This window comes from Netta rufina, assembly GCF_964035555.1.
Source record: "Netta rufina genome assembly, chromosome: Z".
NCBI lineage: Eukaryota > Metazoa > Chordata > Aves > Anseriformes > Anatidae > Netta > Netta rufina.
The window spans coordinates 40,899,143-40,914,364 of record NC_140126.1 but is presented as its reverse complement, the minus strand read 5'-3'; the positions used below and the strand labels follow the sequence as shown (position 1 = coordinate 40,914,364).

The 15,222-nt window shown below is 37.8% G+C and overlaps 1 protein-coding gene across 1 annotated transcript in view; it reads left to right on the top strand.

The window, feature by feature from the left end:
* PTCH1 (patched 1) overlaps positions 1-15,222 on the top strand; it is a 66,349-nt gene that overhangs the window by 25,060 nt on the left and 26,067 nt on the right. Inside the window, exons 6-14 of the mRNA XM_084305681.1 lie at positions 320-518; positions 1,109-1,230; positions 2,802-2,949; positions 3,763-3,894; positions 4,201-4,356; positions 4,949-5,047; positions 6,203-6,328; positions 13,042-13,160; positions 14,546-14,945. Of these exons, the coding sequence (XP_084161807.1) occupies positions 320-518; positions 1,109-1,230; positions 2,802-2,949; positions 3,763-3,894; positions 4,201-4,356; positions 4,949-5,047; positions 6,203-6,328; positions 13,042-13,160; positions 14,546-14,945 (1,501 nt within the window). The remainder of the gene's footprint in view (positions 1-319; positions 519-1,108; positions 1,231-2,801; positions 2,950-3,762; positions 3,895-4,200; positions 4,357-4,948; positions 5,048-6,202; positions 6,329-13,041; positions 13,161-14,545; positions 14,946-15,222) is intronic.

Sequence of the window (15,222 nt, the reverse complement as noted above, 5' to 3'; positions counted from 1 at the left end):
TAGGTGCTTGATAATTTGTTTTGCTTTTCTTGCAAATGGAAGGATTTTTAACCTGTGAATATTCCCTTTGATGTAATAACTTTGTAAGAACTGAGTATTTTTGTTAGAATTACAACAGGGTTACAAGAAAAGTACGTAAAACAAAAGTGCAATTAAAACACACCTTACACTAAATGAAACAACCTTACCAGTAAGGGTTATAGCTCGTAACACAAAATGACTCGATTATTTGTGCAAATACGATTTTTTAAAGTATGCTTGTTTCAGTACTTCTTTTTCTTCCATTTTTAAAATCATTTCTCCCTGATTTCTCTTGCAGAGGAAAGCCTCCTTTGCAGTGGATCAACTTTGACCCCTTAGAATTCTTGGAAGAGTTAAAGAAAATAAACTACCAAGTGGAGAGCTGGGAAGAAATGCTGAATAAAGCAGAGGTTGGTCATGGTTATATGGATCGACCTTGCCTGAATCCTGCTGATCCTGATTGCCCAATCACAGCTCCCAATAAAAATTCCACCAAAGTAAGTTTTCCTATCTTTTTGTCTATCTGTTAATGGGAGGAGGGACGCAGGGAAGAGAGAAGAAGGTACCAAGTTGTATGTAGTTCATATTCTTGACCAACGTCATTTTTCAGTTCCTGTTATTTGCTCCTAGCCCAGACTCTCTAACTTTCCATCATTCGATGATGCAATACTTAATCCTGCGTATTTAGAGTGAGAGTACAGTTGCTAGCTGCTGGCCCAGCATGGCAAAGTGGTGATGAGGCACTTAGCAGGCTTAATGCATCAGTCAGAGATAGCAACTGCTGGAATACAGCTCAGCTACTCTGTACACTCACACCATGCAGCAAAGCCTTCCTTCAGGGAGGGCCAACTTTGTTGACATTTGTGAAGAATTTGAAGTAATGGGTCACAGTTTTATGTATCTGTCTCTCAGGCAGGCTTTGGAGAAGATGCTGTTTGGTCACTTGATCTATTGAACACATTTCTCTTTGTGGATCTCCTAGGCTATCTTTAATATCACTCACTGTAATGCACAGGGTGTTGAGTTAGGGTGTGCGTTTGTCTGAAGTTATGCAACTGGTTAATTGCTTCTTTATCACTTTTTCTAGCCTCTTGATGTAGCCCTTGTTTTGAGTGGTGGATGCTATGGACTGTCAAGAAAATACATGCATTGGCAGGAAGAGTTGATTATTGGTGGTACAGTCAAGAACAGTTCTGGTAAACTTGTCAGGTAAACAAACAAATGGTTAAAGAAAATTTTAAGGTTTTTCCCCATTAGGGTTTGGTTTTTGGGACACGGGGGGGAGGATCATGCAAAATCAGCTGCCTTTCATGTGTATTATGAACTGTTGTTTAGGAGGATACGCCTCAAGAGAGCAGAATTTAAACGAGTGATTGGACAATTCTTTAAGGAGGTGTCATTGCTTCCTGCTTCTAACCTCAGAATGATAATGTACATTGCTCAGAAAAAAGGTTTTTTTCCTGGGAGCTTTGTTGTTTAGCATGTATGCATAAAGCACTGAACAGCGTTTAAAGCACTGAACAACTTTGATCATGTTTTGAAATATGATCAAAGGAAAAAGGGGAAAAATAATATGGGTAATGTGCTCACACGTTTAACGTTTCTCAGCATTCAAAAATCTCCACTAAGCTTTTTGTTTAGACTCAATATGCAGAAAAGTCTATTCTTTGTGCTACTACATCCTGAATACATTTTTGACTGATAAAACAAAACCCTTTGTTTCAGACCTCTTGAAGAAGTCATGGAACACTGAATTTCTGTGGGGGAAAAGCATATGAGAGAGCTGTTCTGAAAAATATAGGATACACTAAGCTAAACAAAGCACAATTCTCCCATATTTAATAGAGAGAACTTTTGATATGGATTTTGAATTCTTTTTTTACATTGACACGAAACGTGAAGCTGTATTTCTTGCAATAAGTCTTTCAACAAGTAGTCACAGAATGGATTGGGTTGGAAGGTACCTTAAAGATCATCCAATTCCAACCCCCCTGCCATGGGCAGGGACACCTCCCACTAGATCAGGTTGCCCAAAGGTTGGCCCATCCAACCTGGTCTTAACACCCACAAGGATGGGGCATCCACAGCTTCTCTTGGCAACTTGTTCTTGTCAGTCACTACCCTTACAGTGAAGAATTTTCTTCTAACCTCTATAGGATCATAAGAATATACTTAGCCAAAGAAATTTATGTAGCCAAAGAATATATTCTCAGTGAGAAATAAAATAGTTCCTTAACGTTCTAAAATTGTTGGATAAAGTTGCATGCTGTAGAAAGTCTGGATGCATAATTGCCATTCTATACTCCTCGAAGCTTGTCAGCCATTGTGACTTTAGTCTGGTATTTCTTCCAAGGGTTGAAAAAAAATGCCAAGGTCTTCAAATGACAAATTGCCAACAGCATTTACATGATCTTGTAGAAATAACTGTTCCTTTGGCCTCTTCACAGTAATCTGTCTGTTAATTATGATCCTTACAACTGATTTACAGGGTTACATTCTTTGCTTACAAAACCTATCCTACCAAAAATAATGGCAAAACTATCATTAACTTCAGGGAAAACAGATTTAGCCTCAATACTGCATAGACCAGTACAGCTGCACCAGATACATAGTAGAATAATTATACTCTGTTCAATTTTAATATGAACATGTGCCCTATAAAATCATGAACTCCTGCAAGCTCCTATTAGGCTCTCGTTTTGGTTTTCATGCCATGAAAATAATTTCCTGAAAATGCTTATTTTATGCCTCTTCTCCTCTCATTTCTCTCCATGTTACAGTGCACAGGCTTTGCAAACCATGTTTCAGTTAATGACTCCGAAGCAAATGTATGAACACTTCAAGGGGTATGAATATGTTTCACATATCAACTGGAATGAGGATAAGGCAGCAGCAATTCTGGAAGCCTGGCAGAGGATGTATGTTGAGGTAAAACTGAAAATAACCTAGAATGCTGTACTATAAAACCTTACTGAGATCAACATCTCCTTCTCACAGCTTTTTACAGTATTGCTTCAGGGAAGATGCTTAACTAAAACTGAGTTTTTGCCTCTCAGCTTTAAAGGTGATTTATTCTCTTTTTAATTGAGAAGCTGCTTGGTTATTCAGATATGAAAAGCCACAAAGGCTTTGCAATTTGCTCTCTCGCACATTTCTGCTTTGCTGAGAGCAAGAAGGAACTGAAGAGCTGCTTGGAATTCAAAAGCAATTGGTTGGCGTGATTATTCTAAAGGTGTCTGGAAAACATTAGCTAGCCGTTGACTGCTCTCCCAGCAGCAGCCCGGGTGGGGAGGCCATGTGACAGTGCCTGGCCTTTGTGTCCCAAACTCTGACCTCTGCTGTGCTGCCTCTGACCTCTGTGAAACGTCCAGGCAGAGGGGGAGAGAGGAGTACCCTGAAGAGCACGCTGGCCTTAGATTAAAGGCAAAACTCATACAGCAGCAAGTCAGTGCCAGAATTACAGAAAGAGGAAACCTTTACACTTCAGCATTTAAATGAAATGCTTGAAATGAGCTGCGAATGCAGTAGCCTTTCCTGAAGGATGCAAATTCTTGTTTGATAAGGAGTAGCTTCCAGGAAATAATGATAAAATATGCTTGTTTCATTTAGCATCAGTGAAATCTCCTGTGTAGGGTGCATGCTTTAACAGGGACATAAAGGCAAAAGCAGGTTCAGATGCGTGCTGTAGAAAATGGTAACTTTTCAAATGAGTTACACCAATTTTTGTTTCTCTTTTCATAGGTTGTTCATCAAAGTGTTGCACAAAACTCTACTCAGAAGGTGCTTTCCTTTACTACAACCACCCTGGATGACATCCTGAAGTCATTTTCTGATGTCAGCGTCATCAGAGTAGCTAGTGGCTACTTACTAATGGTAATAAAACAAGTTATATTTATTTATTTGTCTCTGGCAGTAGAGCATGGCTTAAATATCCACTTCATTGTTACCAGTCAGTAGTCCAGAACATTTTTTGAATACTTAAAAAACCCCACCCTTACAATTTGTAAACATTTGCTTCAGTGTTGTCATCTGTTCCTCTGTGTAACATGTCTAATATGCCTATTTAAAAGTGCCTGTAACAAAGTGTATTTGGGGAAGAAGGCGGGTAGCTGTTGGAGAAGGATCCACTCTGATATTTTGCCTTTTTTTTTTCCCATACCCTCCCACCCTTCCTTTCAGCTTGCCTACGCCTGTTTAACAATGTTGCGGTGGGATTGTGCCAAGTCTCAGGGTGCTGTGGGGCTGGCAGGAGTCTTGCTGGTTGCTCTCTCAGTGGCTGCAGGATTGGGCCTGTGCTCATTGATTGGAATTTCCTTTAATGCTGCCACAACTCAGGTATTTAGGAGCCACGAGTCTGACGTTATGTTACTAGTACTTCGTTACTGAATGAACACAACTGAATCTTTGAGGAAAAAAAGCTGCCCAAGTATTTTGATTTTAGATGTTTGTGTCTTTCTCCTATCTCACAGCTTGTGCTGTGAGAGATTAAGTAATGATGATGTCAAATGATATTAAAGAAAAAGGCAGATATCCTTTAGTTTGTATAATTACTAGATTCTGAGTTCTTTGTTTTTCTGTGTCTCAATACAAGTGATGGTATCTGGTTGAGTATAAGAAGCTGCAATAATATATCAGGATGTTATATTTTGAAAATAACTTCAAATATTATCTCATATTCTTTGTTTACCCAAAACTCAAATTACTTTTAGTGAGATTTTGGGCCCATAAATGGTATACTGGAAGTTCTTGAATGTATTTCAGAATAAAAGTTTATAGCTATATTGCATCCTTTTGATTTTTATTTTACCCTTGGATATGTGTTCAGAGTGTAATGTTAAAGTTACTTTAATTAGCCATGTAACAACTAGCTGCATGGTAGACCATGAAACAACCTTCTTGTTTTTCTTTGTTTTGTTTCTCCCCCAAGGTTTTGCCTTTTCTTGCTCTTGGAGTTGGTGTAGATGATGTTTTCCTTCTGGCACATGCATTCAGTGAAACAGGGCAGAATAAGAGAATTCCATTCGAGGTACTGACAAAATGGGGAGTTGGGGTAAAAATAAAAGGCTTCATATAGAAAAAGATAATGTATACATAATTAGTAACAATTACCAAAAAAAAAAAAAACCACTTTTTTTTTTTTTTCCCTAGAGATCTTCTCCTGATTTATATAATACAAATTATGCACAAAATTTTTGTGTAAGTCAATGTAAATTTGGGAACATACTCAAATGTGAGTCAACCATTAAAATTATGAGTGTTTTTAATAGAAGAGCACAAACATTTTAGGGTGAAAACTAAGAGAAGGAAAAAATATATATTTGTATTATGTTACTTTTATTTATTTGTTATGACTTTTAACTTGAGATTTTACTTTTTTTCTGCTTTTCTTTGCTTTTACTTATTATTGACAATGACATTACAAAGCGTAACATATTCATGTTATAAAATCTAAGATGTCATTGCTTCTGTGATCTTTTCATAATAGTGACCTTTTTTATCCTCGGTCCAAAGTTTCATATCCAAAGTACAAATCATTTAAAAATAATGTATACTTGCTCATCCTATTCAGTACAAACAATGTTTTCCATGTGCTCTTTGCAGTTGATTCAGCGTACCATTAGTATAACCTCAGTCTACTTCAAAATAGCCTACTGGTCTGGGAAAGTGTCCTGTGCTTATGTTGACTTGTCCTTTTTTTTTTTTTTTTTTCCATGTGTGTGTGGTTCCTGGGTTTGGGGTTGCTGTTTTTTTTTGTTGTTGTTGTTGTTATGTCTATCTTCAAGATCTGTAGATATGTTATGTAGCTGTGTTATCAATACATGCTTATTTTGTCTGAAAAATATTAAGAACACTATGTGACTCTACCAGTAGACAATGCATCCTACTTAAATTACAAATCTATTTGATGTAATGTCAGTATCAATTTAGTTGTGTCTACTGAAGGTAGAATCAGGTTTGATAGTGTCTTCTACCCTTAAGAAAACATCAGCACTTAATGTGTCATATTCTTTTCTCCTGGACAGTATACTTTGTATATTTTTTATTGAAATGCACACTTTTATTCAGAATTTCCTTGTAATAGTTTTTCAGTGTTACTGTGTTATATCTGTAGGATGACCCCTTCATTTGCAGGACACCACCTTATTCACATGACTTCTAAGATACACCATTTGTTTTGCAGGACAGAACAGGTGAATGTTTGAAGCGAACAGGAGCAAGTGTAGCCCTTACATCTATCAGCAATGTTACTGCTTTCTTTATGGCTGCCTTAATCCCTATTCCTGCTTTACGAGCATTTTCACTCCAAGTAAGTTTATGTGCTGTTTTGTTAGCTCTTGTAGATTAGTCCCATTATGGGACTAATGATGATGATACCTTTTAGTGATAGTAGTGAATTCCATGTTCAGTGCTTCTGCAGTTCACTGAACCAACATGTGATCGCTGGCTACCATAGATCTGGGTAATAACAACAGCTGTCTGCCCTTGATTGTGCTGCTCCCATTTCTCATGCCTGGCGTCTCTTGCATCATACTGGCAGGTGAAAGAAAACCCTGTCCCACCACAACTGGGTTGAGTGCAAAAAGCAAGATGTGTGCATCTAAGCAGAAGAAAGACACCAGAAAGATTTGCATTCTTTTGGCGGTTAAGAGCATTGGACTGTCCTTTAGTGTATACTGTAACATTTCTAAGTAGAAAATTTAATCCTTTCATTCAGGTTTGTCGAATTTGCTGCTTTTCAGAACTACAACCAAAGTTCAATGACAGCAGCAAGAATGCATTTGCCATATTCATTTTTACTAAAGCTAATTTGTACTGCCTTGTTCCCAATGTAATTTTAACAAAGCCTTGTAGAAAACTTCAAAAATTTTATATTCCAACTGCTTTGAGAGAAAATGTGAATTTTATGTGCTGAACCATGTATCGCTCTCTCTCCCTTTTCCTCTGTCTTCTTGTATTTGCTTGTGATAATACAACCTCAGGAAGATGAAATATTAAGGGTGCTGAAGAAAGCTTCCTTTAAAAGCAAGGGCTCTTTGAAGAAGGCTTTGGGAGGTTCCCATCAGACACTGCTTTGACACACAAACAATTTATAGCACTGTCTGACCTTGGTGCAGAGCAGGCAAACCAGACTTTTTCAGTAGCCGTTTTTCTTCTGATGTAGCCTTGTTCTCCAGTCATTTTTCATTCTCCTTGAGCCCTTGGCTACACAGAGGAAGCATGGACTGCAATTTTTCTCAATACATGTTGCAATTTTTGCTGTTTTCCAAAATTTAGGTATGCCTACATTAAGCTGTAAAATAGTAAACTGTTTATGATTGCAGCTGCACGACCAATAAGCATTAATAACTCATTTACCACTTTTATCTCAATAGGCATTTTGGTAGTGAATAATAGAGGAAGTAAAGGACTCGTTGGTTTGCTGCACAATTGAGAAGCAGTTATCTGTGGCAACTAAAACTAGACCTTTGGTCCTGAGTGGTTAGCAGTATTTAGTTCTGCTGACCAGCCAAAATCTAAATGTCTATTCTTGCAGGCAACATTACAGTGCATTATTTTATGTTACGGCAAAGACCAGTCTTAAGATGTGAAATATTTTTGAAGCGTAATACTTCTTATTTTGGAAGAAGTGATTTATGTCTTTTAAATCTGTGGCCCAAAATCAAGCATCCAACACATGTACCTTAAGCAGTTAACAGAATACTGGAGATCTTCTCTAAGAATCTGAGGAGGAGTCTTGTTTTCCTGTTGTCTAGCTTTGTAGTAACAGAGTTTTGCAGTAGTTACTTTAGCCTAAACACATCTTGTAAGAAACCTGTACTGAGGGTTTATTGGAAATAGAGCAATATATGTAGGTAAGCTAATATGACATCCCCAAACAGTGATTGACCATTTTGACCTAAACATACTGCTAAGCTGTCAAGTGACAGCCACCAAAATTATTTTTTTTCTTCTCTGATGAAATTTTGCTCAGCCTGTCTCTGTTCTCATTCTTCACATCAGAACATGACAGGTTGCCCTGGGAAAATAAATGGAGACAACAGCTGTAAATGTAATCTGAATATAAGTCAGATATACCTTTCCAAGAGTCATCTTGCCTGCTGCCACCATGTAGGCTGAATCAGTGGAAGTTCAGAAAATCCACCAAACAAAATGAGAAACAAAAAGTTCTCGATGAGATTTCAACATATTCCTGTATGAACATGTTGACGTTATTCAGAATAAAAACATCACGATCAAAGTTCTTCTTAAGGCAGTGATTAATATGGAATTTATGTGTAGGAGCACTTGGGTGTTCAGAAACTGATGTTTGAGTTGCTCAATCTTTCCTCACTTGCATCTGTAGTCTGTCTTTGGTCACAAACAGCAATGACACACATCTATATTAAAGATGCAGAAATGTGCAAAAAAAAGGGTAGCTGGAGACCTGTACTGAGGGTTTATTGGAAATAGAGCAATATATGTAGGTAAGCTAATATGACATCCCCAAAGCATCTGTTACTTGTTTTGTCCATCTTCACCAGGTAAAATCAGTTGTAGGTTATGCATTAATTACGACATTCAGAATCAGATAACCATGGCAAGTTTTGGTGAGTGGTCTGTATTTATATATAGATTTCTTTATTTACAGTCTTTTTCCTCCCTCTCCCTCTTACTCAGCCTTGTTTAAACAAGTACTCTTTGCTGTCTTTGATAGCTCCCTAGCAAGACTTAGAAAGCAATGAAATACTGCAGTTTACTTTCCACAGATGCTGCCTTCTTCTCATCTAGATAGTGAATTTTTAACAGATGGGCTTAAAAAAGGATTGCTCTTGACCTTATTTTGCTCTTCATACACTTTCCTTAAGACATTGCAAGATAATTGTCAAAGTTTCCATAACTTTTGAGGCCCAGTATCTGTAAAATAACCCAGCTGCTGAAGGAGACTAAATGGTTTCCTGCATGTGCAAGTCCAACTTTTATTTAGAAACTCACATTTTACATATCAATGCTTTGTTCTTTCTCAGCTTCTGTCCTGTTCTGCCAGCTAAAGCAGTTCATTGATACCTCTGAGTTGTTCGTTTACTTCACGGAACTTAAGCACTGCAAGTTTGCTGCTGTTTTTGGAATCCACTAGGGTTAGCTCTTGCTGAGTTAGAAAGAAAATGGAAATCGGTCATTTTGAAAGTGAGATTTTAAAAAATGAATTGTTACGTGGATAGAGACTATTTTAGCTTTTTACATGTTTGCATTTTTTTTCATTTATTGATCTCATTAGCCGGTTATTTAAGCAGTTTTAGGCTCTGAGAAGCTGCATGTATCCCAAATATTCAGTCTCAAGAATAACCCGTAGGAGAGTGCTCAGGACTGTGAAGGAGTAGGTTCTGAATTTTCTGATGCATGTCATCTCTTAAAGTTGGGAGTTAGGTGGGAGAGAGGTTACCAAATGAATCGACTGAAAGTGTTTGAAGTTTGCTGTGGGAATGTCTTAAACATAGTACTTTTTTTTTTTTTTTTTTTTTTTTAAAGTGTAAACAAAGGAGGCATGGTAGAATGTAACTACCACTGGTCTGAATTCTTTCCTCAGACAGAATATCCAGACACCTTTGTGGAATAAATTCCACCCAGAAAAAGAGAAGGCATGGTTTCATGAAAAATTCACATAACTTGCTTGCTTGCACCACAAACTTCCTCCCCAACAACAGAGGAGTGGTGTAGATTTAGTAATGAGCAGAAGTGAAACTTTGCCCATTAAGTCATAGCAGTAACTTTTTTCCTCACAGTAAGAATGACAAGTTTATTTATTTTATTTTATTTTTTTTGTAAATGTAAAAGTGCATTACCAGGTGCTGGTGGTGGGTTTGTGGACAGAAAGAATGTAAGTTTTGAAGCTCATTCAATTATCTTACTCTGCTGAAGCTGTTTGTCCCCCTCCTTTTACCCACATCTTTTAGCTTACCCTGCTCCTGACATGAGAATTTAACAAGCAAAATTAAAGCCTAAGGGGAAGAGAAGGGGGGGCGCAAGAGGGGGAAGTGAGTCTGTGTGCTGTCAGGAGGGAGTTGCAGATAGGCAGCAGTGGGGTGGAAGTTTCCCTAACAGACCTCCTCGTCTGTTCATCACCTCTGGCTATACAGCACACCCATTCTCCTTGGGTGGGCTGCCAGGAATGGCAAATAGCAGCACATACCTTCAGCAGGGCCCCAGCCTACCAGCTTGGCTCCCTTCTCCCTTGCTGCCTCCAGCACAGACTGCCATTCTTCTGTCTCAGTTAACAGTTGCAGCAGCAAGCATATTTTTAGGCTCTGCATTATGAAAAGATGCAAAATCAGAGCAGGTTTGTCAGAAAACAACCGATGTTTTTCATGATAAGTGGATTTTTTTTTTAATTCCTTCTGATCTCATTTCATTGAATGCCCTCATTTACCACCCTTGGGTAGGCCCTGTTTTTCCCCCTCTAGTACTAATCTTACCTTTGTTGGTTTCTCAAGAAGAAAGTTTAATGCCCTTTCCCCTTGCAATTGATCATTTTTCTATTAAGTGGCAAGAGCAGATGCCCTGTTTCAAAAAATCCTAAGCATGCTTTCAGCGTGGGCATTGCTAACAGATTGCCCATACGCTGGAGGCTCTGCTACCACAGATTTTTGTTGGTGCTTTTGCAGTGAGTGTAATCACTACAGATAGGTGATGTTGCCGTGATCACATTTTTCATATCTTCCCATTCCCAGCCATCAGGGAAGGTGAGGTAATAGCTAGTGCTTCACCTTCATAGACTGGGTCACCCTCAACAGTCCCTCCGTCCCTCTCTACTTGTCTTGTCTTGGCCTGCTCTGTGTCATGCTATTCCAGGTGCCCCTGGAGCTGGGGATGTGTAGCAGGAACTGGGAGGCATGACACTCCACCTTACCAGGGTGACTTTTGCTGAGCCAACAAATAAGAATTAGTAGAAGAGCAATATCTCAACTATTTTCTTCAACTGTGAAAACTGAGCACTGGTGCAACCTTGAAATGCTGGTGAGGTGGGTGAGGGAGAGAAAGCCTGCAAAATATATATATATTTTATATATTCCTATATATTTATATATATAGGAAGTTTGTAGAAGTGTACAGAGAAGGATTGGAGGACTTAATGTTAGTTTTTCGGCCATGCAGGGAGAAGTAAGAACTAGAGTCGGGCCTCAGCTGTGGTTTTTGAACATCTCAGTAAAATTCAGCTGATAGAAGATCTTTGTTAGACACAACTAATTATTCATGTAGTATGGGTGACTGAACTTTCTGTGGTTTAGCAGAAATAAAGGGAGTGTTTGTGTGAACCAGGTCCAGCAAACACCTTGCTTGCAACAACAGCTATTTGTTTTTTCTGACAGATTCAGTTTATTCTGGAGCAGATCAAAAGGAAATTGCTTTATCTCAGTCTTGGCTATGACCTTACATACCTTTCTGTGTGGATATTTATAAAACATGGAATAGTTATTGGATCTTTTCTCTCTAAGACGGTTAAGTGCTAATTAGGTTTTAAGTGCTAGATAAACTCTGTTTTAGTAGTTATTTCTACAATCAGCAGAACCAAAATTTTACTTTAAGCTGTCTGGAGACAACAAAAAAGAAACACCAGTAAACACCACTTTGGTGTACAATATGATTGAAGTAATAAGAAAATATTTACATAAGTGATTCTGTCATTCTCAGAAAACTGAAAATAGTACCTAGTCTTTTAATCATACTTCACAGCTTCATAACTCTCGAAGTCATTAAGTAGGTTAATAAATTGATATTCAAAGGTAAAGGAAAAACCAAAATTGCATCAATTTAGAGACACATAAGTCATGGATTTTTAAAACATGAACATATATTCAGCTGCCAATTTTGAGGCCCGATTTTTCAACATCAAAACCAGACATTTATTTATTTTTGAAGAAGGAGGGCATGTTTATGTCAGGTCCACCACTTCATTCTTGTAGCCCAATGTTAGTTCTTTTTTTTTTGTTGTTTTTTTTGACTGCTAGTTTGTATGGTTTCCCCAACATGAAATTGGGCTGCTTCTGAGATGCCTATTGCTTATTTTAATGGATAAAATATAAGGATTTCATTTTTTTTAACCTGATGATGACTCAATACATGTTGTTTTTTAAGTGTGTCTCCTACCCTACTACTGTCTTCCAGTCCCATCTGTGCCCAGGCTTCCTCTTTTTGAGGGCTAGTTCTCTTAGCAATTCTGCATTACAAATAAATGCTGTTAATAATAATAATAGAAGCTGCACCATGTGTGTTTATGGAGACTCTCTGTGAATCTCTGTGTGGGAAGGGTTTGAAGTATGGTTTGAAGGTGGGTGTGTCCAATTTAAGATGTATTCTTGTTCCAATTTAAGACTCCATTTGGTAGCCTTGGTCATTAATCAAGTTCGGTTAAGCATGTTAATACATAGATTTACTATGTGTTTTTAAATTAATTTTGATTCTTCTTTGAAAACAATAGCAGATAATCCCAAAATGTTACTCTTTCTGGCTAGACTTTTAAGTAAGTACATCAAGTGCATAATATTAAACTAAATAGAGCGGTTTCATTAAAATTTTATTAAACCTTTATTTCATTACTGATTTAATAATGTGCTTTAACGTTATTCTAATGTCTAAATTACTTCAGATCCCTAAACTTCAATCCTTGTTCCAGCTTTGCTTCCTTTTTTTTACCGTGAGACTCTGAATAGGGCACAATCTCATACGAAGGAGTGGTGATTTATTAACTTTGTTTTTCTGCTTTAAAAATCACGGTGCAACCACATCTCCAGGCACAGACATATTAAAATATAAGAAGTTTAATGTTAAAAGGAATTAAATAACAACAATAGTACTACCCCAATGGCACTAGAAAGTGAAAATATACCTCCCAGTTTCCTCAGGGAGAAGCTTGAAAGCATCTGACAGATTGATATGATAAATGGGTGGATAGATGAGAACTGAAAGGATGTTTTACGCTTTGTAAAGGAGATGCCCTACACGGAACTTAGTAACGACACTGCTTCTCTTATGATTGATCTCTAGGCAGCAGTTGTGGTGGTGTTCAACTTTGCTATGGTTCTGCTAATATTTCCTGCTATCCTGAGCATGGACCTTTATCGTCGAGAAGACAGGAGGCTGGATATATTCTGCTGTTTCACAAGGTGAGAATGTTTGATAGATTGATAGATGAGGTGTGTTCTTGTTGTGGTCACCAGTCAATGCCACTGTTGCCAGTCAACTCCCTGGTCAATAGTGGGAGTTCATTGCAGCAGGGTCTGTGCGTTATTGTCATGGTTTGATTTCTAGTGACTCAACTGTGTTTGCTACTATGTTTTTTTACCTGAGGGGAGAAGTTAAAGTAAGTCTATCCATCTCTCTCTCTCTCTTCTCACCTTGCGTCATTTTTGCTTTTCACAGTCACCTAAGAGCAGACATGATTTGGCTTTTTCATTTTGATATCAGAGAGAAAGCAGTTTCCTAAATTTGTTTCTGCAGGAGTGGTTAGAACAGGGAACTGATCACAAGAGAGTAGTCCTGCTTTTTATTTCTGATTCAGTGATGCTTTCACTGGATGCCCGAATGTCCTTGGATTTTGGAGGCCTAATTCCTAGAAGTAGCAGACAATCAGGCTTTCCCTTTTTTCCCCTATCCACAGTTGCACCAAATGTTGCAGAATTTGGCCATTTAGATAAGAGGCAATTCAGCTAACGCTTTGTATAGGCAAGAAACATTCTGAATTCCTCATTTTTTGGTGGATTTTTTTCACTTGATTAAAAATATCTGATAGTGTTTTCTGTTGTTAATTTGTCATTTCTTATTAAAGGAAGAGGTTTGTCTCTGTGTTTTTTGTTTGTTTTTTTGTTTGTTTTAATAAACAAGGTGTATGTTAGGTTCTTGCATATAGACTAAAATAAAGGGAATGCTTCAAAGAAATACTTCTGTAATTTTGGCTCTTCGGGTAGCCCATCCTTCCTGGAAATTAATCCTTGCATATGTTTACTTCATTTTTAAAACATTGAGTGAGTGTATGGCAAGTGGTTTCAAGCTGCCTCCCAAAAGTCTGAGATCTTATCCAGAAGCCCCAAATATTATTTAACAGTTACTTTAATAGTTCTAAACAGAAGAACTCAGTATGTCATGTGTTTACATTTTGATCTAAATAGCTTAATTCTCAGCATGGGCACATGGATGCAAACTCACACACGCATTGTGCATTCAGACTGTGTATGACTACCTAGCTATTGACCTGATTAGCATGTGTAATTAATGGAGTTATATGAGTTGATGTCAATGTCTTCAGACAAATACTGCTTCCTTTTTTGCTGAGCACAAAAAACGTGCACATATTCTCTGAGGCCTGCAATTAGAACCATGTCTAAGAAGCGTCTGCATGTAGAGGTGCAGATGAAAATTTATGTGAAAGCACGACGCTTAATTAACTTAAACCATCTAATAGTAGTAAAAGCAGTTTCAGGCAGAAGCAGATTACCCAATCTAGTCTGATTAAAATAAGGATGTGAACAGATGTTTTTCTTTTCTCTTACAGTCCTTGTGTCACTAGAGTGATTCAGATTGAGCCTCAAGCATATGCAGAAAATGACAATACTTGCTACAGTCCTCCACCCCCATACAGCAGTCACAGTTTTGCACATGAAACCCAGATTACAATGCAGTCTACAGTGCAGTTGCGCACAGAATATGATCCCCATACGCAGGTGTACTACACCACAGCAGAACCGCGCTCAGAAATATCTGTACAGCCTGTGACAGTGACTCAAGATAATCTTAGCTGCCAGAGCCCAGAAAGCACAAGCTCGACGAGGGATTTGCTTTCCCAATTTTCAGACTCCAGTATGCATTGCCTTGAGCCACCCTGTACAAAGTGGACACTCTCAACTTTTGCAGAAAAACATTATGCTCCGTTCCTCCTGAAACCAAAAGCTAAGGTAACCAGAGAACAATTTACCTGTTTCTCAAAAATGGACTTCTGTCTTGTCTAGTAAGAAAATTATCCTGACAGTAATAATAAGTATAAGGAATACATAGAATTATTTTGGAATAATAATTCATAATAATTTAAAAATGTATTTATACCTTAAAATTTTTATCTTGCTAGCCATGTAGTGACATAGTTTTTAAGTATAAGTTAAGAGAGAGGGTGTTGGTGACTCAGAGTGTTGGTTGTTTCAGTAACATAAGCTTGTGAACTGTGAAACTAAAGCC